This window comes from Jaculus jaculus, chromosome 12 (assembly GCF_020740685.1).
Source record: "Jaculus jaculus isolate mJacJac1 chromosome 12, mJacJac1.mat.Y.cur, whole genome shotgun sequence".
Lineage (NCBI taxonomy): Eukaryota > Metazoa > Chordata > Mammalia > Rodentia > Dipodidae > Jaculus > Jaculus jaculus.
In genome coordinates this window covers 57,626,963-57,640,024 of record NC_059113.1, presented here as the reverse complement: position 1 = coordinate 57,640,024, position 13,062 = coordinate 57,626,963, and the positions used below count along the sequence as shown (strand labels likewise).

The following is a 13,062-nucleotide window of genomic DNA, read 5'->3' as shown; positions in this document are numbered from 1 at the left end:
CTCCTGCTCCACCCTCAGTCCTCTACTGATGCTATCCTATGAGGGGTGGGGTTAGAGAAGCAGCAGTTATATGCAACTAAGGAAGGGCAGCCAGAGAGGTCACAACAGGGCCCTGAGGTCTTGAGGCTATTCCTCTTATCCTGGGGTCACTTAGCCCCAGATTTCCACAGGGTGAGAAGATAAAGGTCTATGTGGTATTATGTCTTCCCTATTCAAAATGGGGTGTAGGACCACCACATGACCTTTACTTGGGAATATGTAAGAATCAGAGGTCTAGACTTCTGACCTGGTGAGCCAGAATATGCATGGATTATACAGCAATTTCCTCTCAATTCAGTTACTCCTACAGAGAAATGCTTTAGGAAGACCAAATTCAAACACAGGCTCATTATGACTCAGGAAGTTCCCAAGCTCATTAAAACTCAGGATGTAAAAACCTCACAGCTCCCAGGAAGCACCTGAAATTTACAAGATTCCCAAGACCCCTCAAGGTTATATGCAAGTAAGAACTGCTTGAGAGAAGGCCATGCAGTGAGTTGCAGGCTGTACAGCTTTTGAGTCTTCCTCACCTATGCTGGGGTGGGGTTTATAGTAAGTAACCCCAATACACTCACTGGTTCACCAAGGCGGCCTTCAGTGTAAGTTTCTTTGGTCTGTGTTGGTGCTCTATCTGGGGTAGACACTGGTTCATCTCCCCGAGACGATAACATGATAGCATATTATTAATCATCCCCAGGGCCCTCTGGTCTATCATTTTTTTTTTTGAGACAGGGTCTCACTTTGGGCCAGGCTGGCCTTGAAGGGGTCAACAAACAGGACCCTGGGAGAGTTAGCAAATAAACTCTGGATGCCAGGAAGTCTGTCCAGAAAATTTAAACTGCCCCCACCCAGCTATATATTTTTTTAATATTTTTAAATTTTATTTATTTACTTGAGAGGCGGGGGGGGGGGGGAGGGAGCGGGAGAGAGAGAAAGAATATGCAGGCAAGGGCCTCTAGCCACTGCAAAAAACTCCAGATGCATGCACCCCCTTGTGCATCTGGCCTATGTGGGTCCTGGAGAATGGAACTGGGATACTTTGGCTTTGCAGACAAATGCCTTAACTGCTAAGCCAGCTCTCCAGCCCCGACCCAGATACCTTGACAAAAAGGAGCCTGCTGTGCTGTGACCTAGGGGAAGCTAGGTAGCTGGAAAAGCAGCTGTTTCCTCCCAGGGCCACCCTACCCACATCCTAAGGCCAATAAAAGCTCCCACCACCAGTATGATGTTATGTTCCCAGGGTCACAGAGCTGCTGAAACATGGGGTGTCCCTCTTGGACTAATAAAGGTTTCTCTTGGCATGGAGATTCCTATCTCCTTCCTTTCAAACTCCCCTCAAAGCTTGTTCTCGCCAGGCACGGTGATGCACATTTAATCTTGGCACTCAGAAGGCTGAAGTAGGCAGATTGCCATGAGTTCGAAGCCAACCTGAGCTACAGAGTGAGCTCCAGGTGTGTAAGGAACATGCTTTTTAGTTTTTTGGCTTTGTTTGTTTGTTTGTTTTGGTAGGTTGTTGCTCTAGCCCAGAATGACCTGGAATTCACTATGTAGTTTCAGGGTGGCCTTGAACTCACCCCGATCCTCCTACCTATACCTCCCAAGCGCTGGGCATATGCCACCACAATAGCTATTTGTTGGTTTTTCAAGGTAGCGTCTTGCTCTAGGCCAGGCTGACCACACCTGGCTCAGTTTCTTTAAAAAAAAAAAAAAAAGATTAAAAATAATAAACTGAGCCAGGCATGGTGGTGCACGCCTTAAATCCCAGCACTCGGGAGACAGAGATAGGAGGATTGCCATGAGTTTGAGGCCATCCTGAGACTACATAGTGAATTCCAGGTGAGCCTGAGCTAGCTAGAGTAAGACCCGACCTTGGAAAAGCAAAAATAAAATAATAATAATAATAAAACAACTTGGTATGGTGATGCAAGCCTTTAATCTCAGCACTTGTGAGGCAGAGGTATGACAGTTGTGAGTTCGAGGCCAGCCTGATATTTACTTTGGTTTTTCAAGGTAAGGTCTCACTCTAGCCCAGGCTGACCTGATATTCACTAAGTAGTCTCAAGGTAGCCTTGAACTCATGGAGATCCTCCTACCTCTGCCTTCCGAGTGCTGGGATTAAAAGCATATGACATCATGCCCGGCAAATAAATTTATTTATTAATTTTTTTTTTTGAGGTAGGGTCTCACTCTAGTCAGGCTGACCTGGAATTCACGATGTAGTCTCAGGGTGGCCTAGAACTCATGGTGATCCTCCTACCTCGACTTCCTGAGTGCTGGGATTAAAGGCGCGTACCACCATGTCCGGCCAATATTTTTTAAAAATTACTTTACACACTATTGTCTAAGACCGAGTGGCCAATAGCTTCCCCCATGGTCATCTGATAGCCATCTTAGCCTACTGGCAATTATCCTCTACAATGTTCTTCCTTTGGATGTGAGCTGGACCTATTGACTTCCTTTAAGGAGCAGAATACAAGTGAAGTCACTGTGTAGACCCAGACTGGCCCCCAAACTCACAGTGATCCTTCTACCTCAGTTTCCAAGTGCTCAGCCTGAAGGTGTACATCACCATGCTCAGCTCTCCCATTTTAAATGATCATTTGAAAGAATATTATTTTTTAAATTAATTAAAAACTTTGAAGGGCTGAGTGTGGTGGTGCACGCTTTTAATCCTAGCACTCCGGAGGCAGAGGTAGGAGGATCACCATGAGTTCACCACCACCCTGAGACGACAGAGTGAATTCCAGGTCTGCCTGGGCTAGAGTGAGACCCTATGGGGGTGGGGGAGAGATGGGAACAAAACAAAACAAAACAAAACAAAACAAAACAAACTTTGAGAAAGTACGGGAGCGCCAAGACCTCTTGTTTCTGCAAAGAAACTCCAGACACATGTACCACTTTATGTGGCTTCATGTGGGTCCTGGGGAATAGAACCTGGGCCAGCAGACATTGTGAGCAAGCACCTCTAACTGCTGAACCATCTCCCAAGCCCTACAGTGTATATCTCGGCCCGTGAGTTGGTGTGTGGAAGCCCATGCAGGAAGTGCATATAATAGGTCTGCCAACAACCCCATGAGAGATAATGGAGGCAGGTCGTCCCACATCAAACCTTAGGTAACTGCCAGGCTGGCGCAGAACTCAACTGCAGTTAAACCTTGAGTCAAAGAACATGGCTAAGTCCTGCCCAGATGCCTGATCCACACACATGGAAAAGCACCTAAAGTGTGGGGGAAATTTACACAGCAATTGGAGACAAACACACCCAGCTTTGGGGTAGCATTTACAGTGGGCTGGGACTTGTACCGGGGAGTCTGATGATTCCTCAAGGCCTCCTTCTTCAGGAGCTCCAGCCGCTGTGGTGAGCAAAAACAGGGGTAGGCAGCTCCAGACTTCAGCAGGGTTTCTGTGGCCTGGGCATACAGCTCTAGCCGCTGAGACTGCTGGTAGGGCCCTACAGGACCACCCCGGCGGGGACTCTCATCAGGGGGAATGCCTGGGACACAAGCAGAGCATTGTCATTACACAGGAATGCTGGAGGTGGTGCTCATTCCCAGGACTACTCTGAGTGACTTACACACACATTAAATCCTTCAAGAGCCCAGCATGCTGGCACATGCCTTTAATCCCAGCACTTGGGAGGTACAGGTAAGAGGATGGCCACGAGTTCAAGGCCAGCCTGACACTATATAGTGAATTCCAGGTCAGCCTGGGCTAGAGTGAGACCATACCTCAAAATATATATATATATATATATATTCCTTCAAGCCTCACAATAAGCATGTGGGCAATACTGTTATACTAGTCTTTGGGTGATAAATAGAGTGGAGGCTGAGGGCTCAAGGTCATACAGCCTGGTGGAGTAAGGAGGCCCACACAGACAGAGGCAGAGGTAGGAGGACTGCTGTGAGTTCAAGGACCCTCTGAGACTGCAGAGTGAATTCCAGGTGAGTCTGGGCTACAGTGAGACCTCTTCCAGGGGGAAGAGGGCTGGGAGCCAGGTATGGTGGCTGATGCCGTGCAATCCCAGAACTCAGGACTTGGGGACACTAAGATTGCTGGGAGTTCAGGCCAGCCTGGGCTACTGCATTGGGGAGGCAGTGGTAGGAGGATTGCTGTGTTTGAGGCTACCCTGAGACTACAGTGAATTTCAGGTCCCCTTGGGCTAAACAGAGAAAGACCCTACCTCAAGAAACTAAAAAAGGGGACTGGAGACATGGCTTAGCGGTTAAGCGCTTGCCTGTGAAGCCTAAGGACCCCAGTTCAAGGCTCGATTCCCAGGACCCACGTTAGCCAGATGCACTAGGGAGTGCACACGTCTGGAGTTCGTTTGCAGTGGCTGGAAGCCCTGGCACACCCATTCTCTCTCTCTATCTGCCTCGTTCTTTCTCTCTGTCATTCTCAAATAAATAAATAAAAATGAACAAAAAATATTTTTCAAAAAGGCTGAGTTTAGACTCTATGGTGGTTTGATTCAGGTGTCTCTCATAAAGTTAGGTGTTCTGAATGCTAGGTTCCCACTGATGGAAATTAACACCTCTTGGAGGCAGTGTATTGTTGGTTTATGGGCATTATACCCAGTTTCCCCTTGCCAGTGTTTGGCACACTCTCCTGTTACTATTATCTACCTTATATTGGCCAGGGGGTGATATCCACCCTCTGCTCATGCCATCGTTTTCCCCTGCCATCATAGAGCTTCCCCTGAAGTTTGTAAGCCAAAATAAACCCCCTTTTTCCCCACAAGCTGCTCTTGGTTGGGTGATTTCTGCCAGCAATGCGGACCTGACTGTGACAAAGTCATTTACTTACAATCCCAGTATGAGCAGATAAAAGCAGAAGAATCAGGAGTTAAAGACAAGCTTTGGCTCCATGAGGCCCTGCCAAAAGAAAAGGAGGATGGGGAGATTATAGGCATGCAAACTAGATGAGGTAAACTTTGGAACCATCTCCAGATCAAACTATGAATTTTTTTTTTCATTTGTTGGTTTGTTTTTCTGAGGTAGGATATCGCTTTCTAGCCCAGGCTGACCTGGAATTCACTATGTACTCTCAGGGTGGCCTCAAACTCCCAGGGATCTACCTACCTCTGCCTCTAGAATGCTGGGATGAAAGGCATGTGCTACCATGCCTGGCTGTTATGAATTATTTTTAATTTTTTTTGTTCATTTTTATTTATTTGAGAGCAACAGACACAGAGAGAAAAAGGTAGATAGAGAGAGAATGGGAATGTCAGGTCCTTCAGCCATTGCACATGAACGCCAGATGCATATGCCACCTGTGCATCTGGCTTACATGGGTCCTGGGGAATTAAGCCTTGAACCGAGGTCCTTAGGCTTCATAGGCAAGCGCTTAACTGCTAAGCCATCTCTCCAGCCCATGAATTATTTTTAATTTTTAAAATATTTCTATTTATTTGCAAGCAGAGAGAGAAAGAGAATGAATGAGTGTGCCAGGGCCTCTACCCAGTACAAATGAACTCCAGATGCATGTGCCACTTTGTACATCTGGCTTTACATGGATACTAGGGAATCAAATCCGGGTCTTTTTTTTTTTTTTTTTTTTTTTTTTTGAGGTAGGGTCTTGCTCTAGCCCAGGCTGACCTGGAATTCACTAGGGAGTTTTAGGCTGGCCCTGAGCTCACGGTGATCCTTCTATCTCTGCCTCCTGAGTGCTAGGATTAAAGATGTATTCCACCATGCCTGGGTCTTTAGGCTTTGCAGGCAAGTACCTTAATTGCTGAGCCATCACACCAGCCCCACCCCCTTTTGAGGCAAGCCCAACAGACTGCCTTTTTTTTTGTGATAGTGTGAGAGAGAGAAATGGTGTGCCAGGGCCTCCAGCTACTACAATTGAAGTCTAGACCTGTGTGTCCCCTTGTGCGCTTATACACATGTGCGACCTTGCATCACTGTGCGTCTGACTTACGTGTGATCTGGAGAGTCAAACATAGGTCCTTAGACAACATACTAGCACCTTAACTGCTAAGCCATCTTTCCAGCCCCTTTTTGAATTTTGTTTTAAGGTAAGGTCTAAATTAGCCTAGGCTGACCTGGAATTCATTAAGTAGCCAAGCTGGCCATGAACTCACAGCAACCGTCCTGCCTCTGCCTCCTGAGTGCTAGGATTAAAGGCCTGCACCAGCACACCCAGGCCCTTTTTGAATTTTTGAGTCTTGCTATGTAGCACAGGCTGGCCTCAAACTCAAAATCCTCCAGTCTCATTTTCAGCTGCACTAGAATCACAGGTAAGTGACACAATATCTGGCGCCTTATCAAATTCTGTTACTTTTGTTTTTTATTTTTCAACGTGGTGAGCATGCATGTGTGTTTATGTGTGTGTCTACAGGCATGCATATGCACATGGAGGCCAGAGATAAAGAAATATCTTCCTCACCGGGGCATGCCTTTAATCCCACCACTTGGGAGGCAGAGACAGGAGGATCGCTGTGAGTTCCAGGCCTGCCTGAGAATACATAGTGAATTCAAAGTCAGCCTGGGATAGAGTGAGATCCTACCTTGAAAAAAACGAAAAAAGAAAATGAAATGAAATGTCTTCCTTGGGCTGGAGACATGGCTTAGCAGTTAAGATGCTTGTTTCTAGAGCCGAAAAACCTGGGTTCAATTCTCCACTACCCACGTCAGCCAGATACACAAAGTGGTGAATGCATCTGGAGTTTATTTGCAGTGGCTAGAGTGCCCTGGCATGCCCACATTTCCTCTTTGTGGCTCTGTATCTCTCTGCTTACAAATGAATAAATGAACAAAAATATTTTTTTAAAAAAATTTTGTTTATTCTTATTTATTTACTTGAGAGTGACAGAGAGAGAAAGAGGAAGATATATATATAGAGAGAATGGGCATGCCAGGGCCTCCAACCACTGCAAATGAACTCCAGATGCATGTGCCATCTTGTGCATCTGGCTTGTGTGGGTTCTGGGGAATCGAGCCTTGAATCCAGAAGCTTAGGCTTCACAGGCAAGCATTTAACCGCTATGCCATCTTTCCAGCCTCCCAAATAAAAATATTTTTAAAAATGTTTTCTTCATTCTTTTTAATTTTTATTTACTTGAGAGAGAGAAAGAGAAAGAGAAAATGGGCGCACCATGGCCTCCAGCAGCTGCAAGCGAACTCCAGATGCATTAGCCACCGTGTGCATCTGGTTTATGTGGGTCCTGGGGAACTGAACCGAGGTTCTTTGGCTTTGCAGGCAAATGCCTTAACTGCTAAGCCATCTCTCCAGCCCCATTCTTTTTTTTTTTTAACTTTTATTAATATTTTCCATGATTATAAAATATATCCCATGGTAATTCCCTCCCTCCCCACCCCCACACTTTCCCATTTGAAATTCCATTCTCCATCATATTACCTCCCCATTACAATCATTGTAATTACATATATACAATATCAACCTATTAAGTATCCTCCTCACTTCCTTTCTCTATCCTTTTTTTTTTTTTAATTTTTTTTTGGTCATTTATTTATTTATTTGAGAGTGACAGAGAGAGCGAGAGAAAAAGAGACAGAGAGAGAGGGATTGAGAATGGGCGCGCCAGGGCTTCCAGCCACTGCAAACGAACTCCAGATGCATGCGCCCCCTTGTGCATCTGGCTAACGTGGGTCCTGGGGAACCAAGCCTCGAACCGGGGTCCTTTGACTTCACAGGTAAGCGCTTAACCGCTAAGCCATCTCTCCAGCCCCCTTTCTCTACCCTTTATGTCTCCTTTTTTACTTACTGGCCTCTGCTACTAAGTATTTTCATTCTCACGCAGAAGCCCAGTCATCTGTAGCTAGGATCCACATATGAGAGAGAACATGTGGCGCTTGGCTTTCTGGGCCTGACCAGCCCCATTCTTAACTAAAAAACAAACAAACAACAACAAAAAAACCCCACCTAATTTATTATTTATTTATTTATGTGAGAGACAGAGAAAGAAAAAGAGGCAGGTAGAGAAAATGGGCACACCAGGGCCTCTAGCCATTGCAAATGAACTCCAAACACATGTGCCACTTTGTGCACCTGACTTTACATGGGTAATGAATCCTGAATCCTGAATTCATTCAGTAGTCAAGTAACTGAATCCTGGCCATTAGGCTTTGCAGCAAGTACCTTAACCATCTATTCCAGCCCCAAGTTTCTCTAAATCTTATCATTATTATTAGGTTAAGAATGAATTAGGCTGGGTGTGGTGGACAGTGCCTTTAATCCTAGCACTCGGAAGGCACTGGTAGAAGCACCGTGAGTTCGAGGCCACCCTGAGAAGACATAGTGAATTCCAGGTCAGCCTAACTACAGTGAAACCCTACCTTGAAAAACCAAAAAAAAAAAAAAAAAAAGAGACTGAGAGAGAGAGAGAGAGAAAGAGAGAATGAATTAGGGGGCTTGGATAGAGCCCAGTGGTAGTATACTTTCTATGCTCAAGGGCCTGCTTAGGTCCCCAGCACTACAGAAAAAGAATGCATTAGTCTAAGTAGGTGTGGTGGTACATACCTATAATTCCAGCCCTTGGGAAACTGAGGCCAGCCTGGGCTGTACAGTGAGATTTTATTATTAAAAAAACAACAGGGAAGTAGGCTTTATCCCAGAGATGCAGGGATGGTTCAACATACACAAATATATAAATGTAATACATTACATAAACAGGTTGAAGGACAAAAATCACATGATCATCTCATTAGACGCAGAGAAAGCATTTGACAAAATCCAACATTCCTTCATGATAAAAGTCCTACAGAGACTGGGAATAGAAGGAACATATCTCAATATAATAAAGGCTATTTATGACAAGCCTACAGCCAACATATTACTAAATGGGGAAAAACTGGAAGCTTTTCCACTAAAATCAGGAACAAGACAAGGGTGTCCACTGTCCCCACTTTTATTTAATATAGTTTTGGAAGTCTTAGCCATAGCAATAAGGCAAGAGACACACATAAAAGGGATACAAATTGGAAAGGAAGAAATCAAGTTATCATTATTTGCAGATGACATGATTCTATACATAAAGGACCCTAGAGACTCTACTAGCAAGCTGTTAGAGCTCATCAAAACCTACAGCAATGTAGCAGGATACAAAATAAATACACAGAAATCAGTAGCCTTCATATATGCTAACAACAAACACACAGAGGATGAAATCAGAAAATCACTCCTATTCACAATTGCATCAAAAAAAATAAAGTACCTTGGAATAAACCGAACCAAGGAAGTAAAGAATCTATACAATGAGAACTTTAAAACACTCAAGCGAGAAATTGCAGAAGACACTAGAAAGTGGAGAAACATCCCTTGTTCCTGGATTGGAAGAATCAATATTGTGAAAATGGCAATCTTACCTAAAGCAATCTACACATTTAATGCAATCCCTATCAAAATTCCAAAGGCTTTCTTCATGGAAATATAAAAAAATCCAAAAATTCATTTGGAATCACAGAAAACCTCGAATATCTAAAATAATACTGGGCAACAAAAAAGAGGCTGGTGGTATCACCATACCTGATTTTAACCTATACTACAGAGCCATAGTAACAAAAACAGCATGGTACTGGCACAAAAACAGACATGTAGATCAGTGGAACAGAACAGAGGACCCAGATGTAAGCCCAAGTAGCTATAGCCACCTGATATTCGATAAAAATGCCAAAAATACTCATTGGAGAAGAGACAGCCTCTTCAGCAAATGGTGTTTTGAAAACTGGATATATATCTGCAGAAGGATGAAAATAGATTCTTCTCTCTCGCCATGCACAAGAATTAAGTCCAAGTGGATTAAAGACCTTAACATCAGACCGGAAACTCTGAAACTGCTAGAGGAAAAAGTAGGGGAAACCCTTCAACATATTGGTCTTGGCAAAGACTTTCTGAATACAACCCCAATTGCTCAGGCAATAAAACCACAGATTAACCACTGGGACCTAATGAAATTACAAAGATTTTGCACTGCAAAGGACACAGTGAAAAAAGCAAAGAGGCAACCTACAGAATGGGAAAAAATCTTCGCCAGCTATATATCTGATTAAGGATTAATATCTAGGATATACAAAGAACTCATAAAGTTAAATAATAAGGAATCAAATAAGCCAATCAAAAAATGGGCTATGGAGCTAAATAGAGAGCTCTCAAAGGAAGAAATACGAATGGCATATAAGCACCTAAAAAAATGTTCTACGTCACTAGTCATCAGGGAAATGCAGATTAAAACTACATTGAGATTCCATCTCACTCCTGTCAGATTGGCCACCATCATGAAAACAAATGATCATAAATGTTGGCGGGGATGTGGAAAAAAAGGAACCCTTCTGCACTGCTGGTGGGAATGCAATCTGGTCCAGCCATTGTGGAAAACAGTGTGGAGGTTCCTAAAGCAGCTAGAGATTGATCTACCATATGACCCAGCTATAGCACTCCTAGGCATATATCCAAAGGACTCATCTCATTTCCTTAGAAGTACATGCTCAACCATGTTTATTGCTGCTCAATTTATAATAGCTGGGAAATGGAACCAGCCTAGATGTCCCTCAACAGATGAGTGGATAATGAAGATGTGGTACATTTATACAATGGAGTTCTACTCAGCGGTAAAGAAAAATGAAGTTATGAAATTTACAGAAAAATGGATGGACCTGGAAAGTATTATACTAAGTCAGGTAACCCAGGCCCAGAAAGCCAAGCGCCACATGTTCTCCCTCATATGGGGATCCTAGCTACAGATGACTGGGCTTCTGTGTGAGAATGAAAATACTTAGTAGCAGAGGCCAGTAAGTTGAAAAGGAGACATAAAGGGTGGAGAAAGGAAGGGAGGAGGATACTTAATAGGTTGATATTGTATATATGTAATTACAATGATTGTAATGGGGAGGTAATATGATTGAAAATGGAATTTCAAACGGGAAAGTGTGGGGTGGGGAGGGAGGGAATTACCATGGGATATATTTTATAATCATGGAAAATATTAATAAAAATTATTAAAAAAAAAATGTTCTACGTCACTAGTCATCAGGGAAATGCAGATTAAAACTACATTGAGATTCCATCTCACTCCTGTCAGATTGGCCACCATCATGAAAACAAATGATCATAAATGTTGGCGGGGATGTGGAAAAATAGGAACCCTTCTGCACTGCTGGTGGGAATGCAATCTGGTCCAGCCATTGTGGAAAACAGTGTGGAGGTTCCTAAAACAGCTAGAGATTGATCTACCATATGACCCAGCTATAGCACTCCTAGGCATATGTCCAAAAGACTCATCACATTTCCTTAGAAGTACGTGTTCAACCATGTTTATTGCTGCTCAATTTATAATAGCTGGGAAATGGAACCAGCCTAGATGTCCCTCAACAGATGAGTGGATAATGAAGATGTGGCACATTTATACAATGGAGTTCTACTCAGCGGTAAAGAAAAATGAAGTTATGAAATTTACAGAAAAATGGATGGACCTGGAAAGTATTATACTAAGTGAGGTAACCCAGACCCAGAAAGCCAAGCGCCACATGTTCTCTCTCATATGTGGATCCTAGCTACAGATGACTGGGCTTCTGTGTGAGAATGAAAATACTTAGTAGCAGAGGCCAGTAAGTTAAAAAGGAGACATAAAGGGAAGAGAAAGGAAGGGGGGAGGATACTTAATAGGTTGATATTGTATATATGTAATTACAAAGATTGTAATGGGGAGGTAATATGATGGAGAATGGAATTTCAAATGGGAAAGTGTGGGGGTGGGGAGGGAGGGAATTACCATGGGATATATTTTATAATCATGGAAAATGTTAATAAAAATAAAAAAAGAAAAATAAAAAAAAAAACAAAACAGGGGCTAGAGAGATGGCTTAGCGGTTAAGGTACCTGTCTGTAAAGACAAAGGACCCAGGATAGATTCCTCAGGACCCACATAAGCCAGCAGTGGCTGGAGGTCCGGGTGTGCCCATTCTTTTGTTGTTGTTGTTTTTTTTTTTTTTTAATTTTTTAAATTTATTTATTTGAGAGTGACAGACACAGAGAGAAAGACAGGTAGAGGGAGAGAGAGAGAATGGGCGCGCCAGGGCTTCCAGCCTCTGCAAACGACCTCCAGACACGTGCGCCCCCCTGTGCATCTGGCTAACGTGGGACCGGGGGAACCGAGCCTCGAACCGGGGTCCTTAGGCTTCACAGCAAGCGCTCAACCGCTAAGCCATCTCTCCAGCCCTGTTGTTTTGTTTTTTGAGGCAGGGTCTCACTCCAGCTCAGGCTGACCTGGAATTCACTATGTAACCTCAGAGTGGCCTTGAACTCAACGGGATCCACCTACCTCGGCCTCCTGTGTGCTGGGATTAAAGGCATAAACCCATGCCTTTCTATCTGCCTCTCTTGGTCTATCTCTCAAGAGAGTAGAGTTTCAAAGGGAAGAGTGGTGGGAAGGAGGGAATTAGCATGGAATATTGCTTAAATTATGGAAGCTGTCAATAAAAAAAATTATATTAAATTTTAAAAAAAAGTTCTCATGCCAGGCATGGTAGCTCAGGCAGAGGTAGGAGGATCATTTTGAGTTCAAGGCCACCCTGTGACTACATAGAAAATTCCAGGTCAGCCTGAGCTAAAGTGAGATCCTACCTCAAGAAACAAAACAAAGAAACAAAAAAAGCTCTCAATTAAAAAAAAAAAATTAAAAAGCCCAAAAAACAATAACAACAAAAACATTGGTTTATCTGGTTCACCCTTCTTACTGAGCAACTAGGCCTTCTGGTTCAGTGTTCTCAGGGGCTGGACCATAGAAAACAGCTTTGTTGAATACATTCCTTTATTCAGTGAACCTCAACTAAATTTGTACAAAAGCTTTCATAACAGCCAGGAGTGGCGGCTCACACCTTTAATCCCAGCACTCAGGAGGCAGAGATAGGGGATCATTGTGAGTTCGAGGCCACCCTGAGACTACATAGTGAATTCCAGGTCAGCCTGAGCTAGAATGAGGCCCTACCTGGGAAAAAACAAAAACAAACAAACAAGCTAGAAATAAAATGGATTTTTGCTCCCTAGGAACTCTGAGTCTAGTGA

The 13,062-nt window shown here is 43.7% G+C and overlaps 1 protein-coding gene across 1 annotated transcript in view; it reads right to left on the bottom strand.

Moving 5' to 3' along the window:
* Positions 1 to 13,062, bottom strand: part of Ears2 (glutamyl-tRNA synthetase 2, mitochondrial) — a 39,578-nt gene that overhangs the window by 18,826 nt on the left and 7,690 nt on the right. Inside the window, exon 3 of the mRNA XM_004670202.2 lies at positions 3,343 to 3,532. Within this exon, the coding sequence (XP_004670259.2) occupies positions 3,343 to 3,532 (190 nt within the window). The remainder of the gene's footprint in view (positions 1 to 3,342; positions 3,533 to 13,062) is intronic.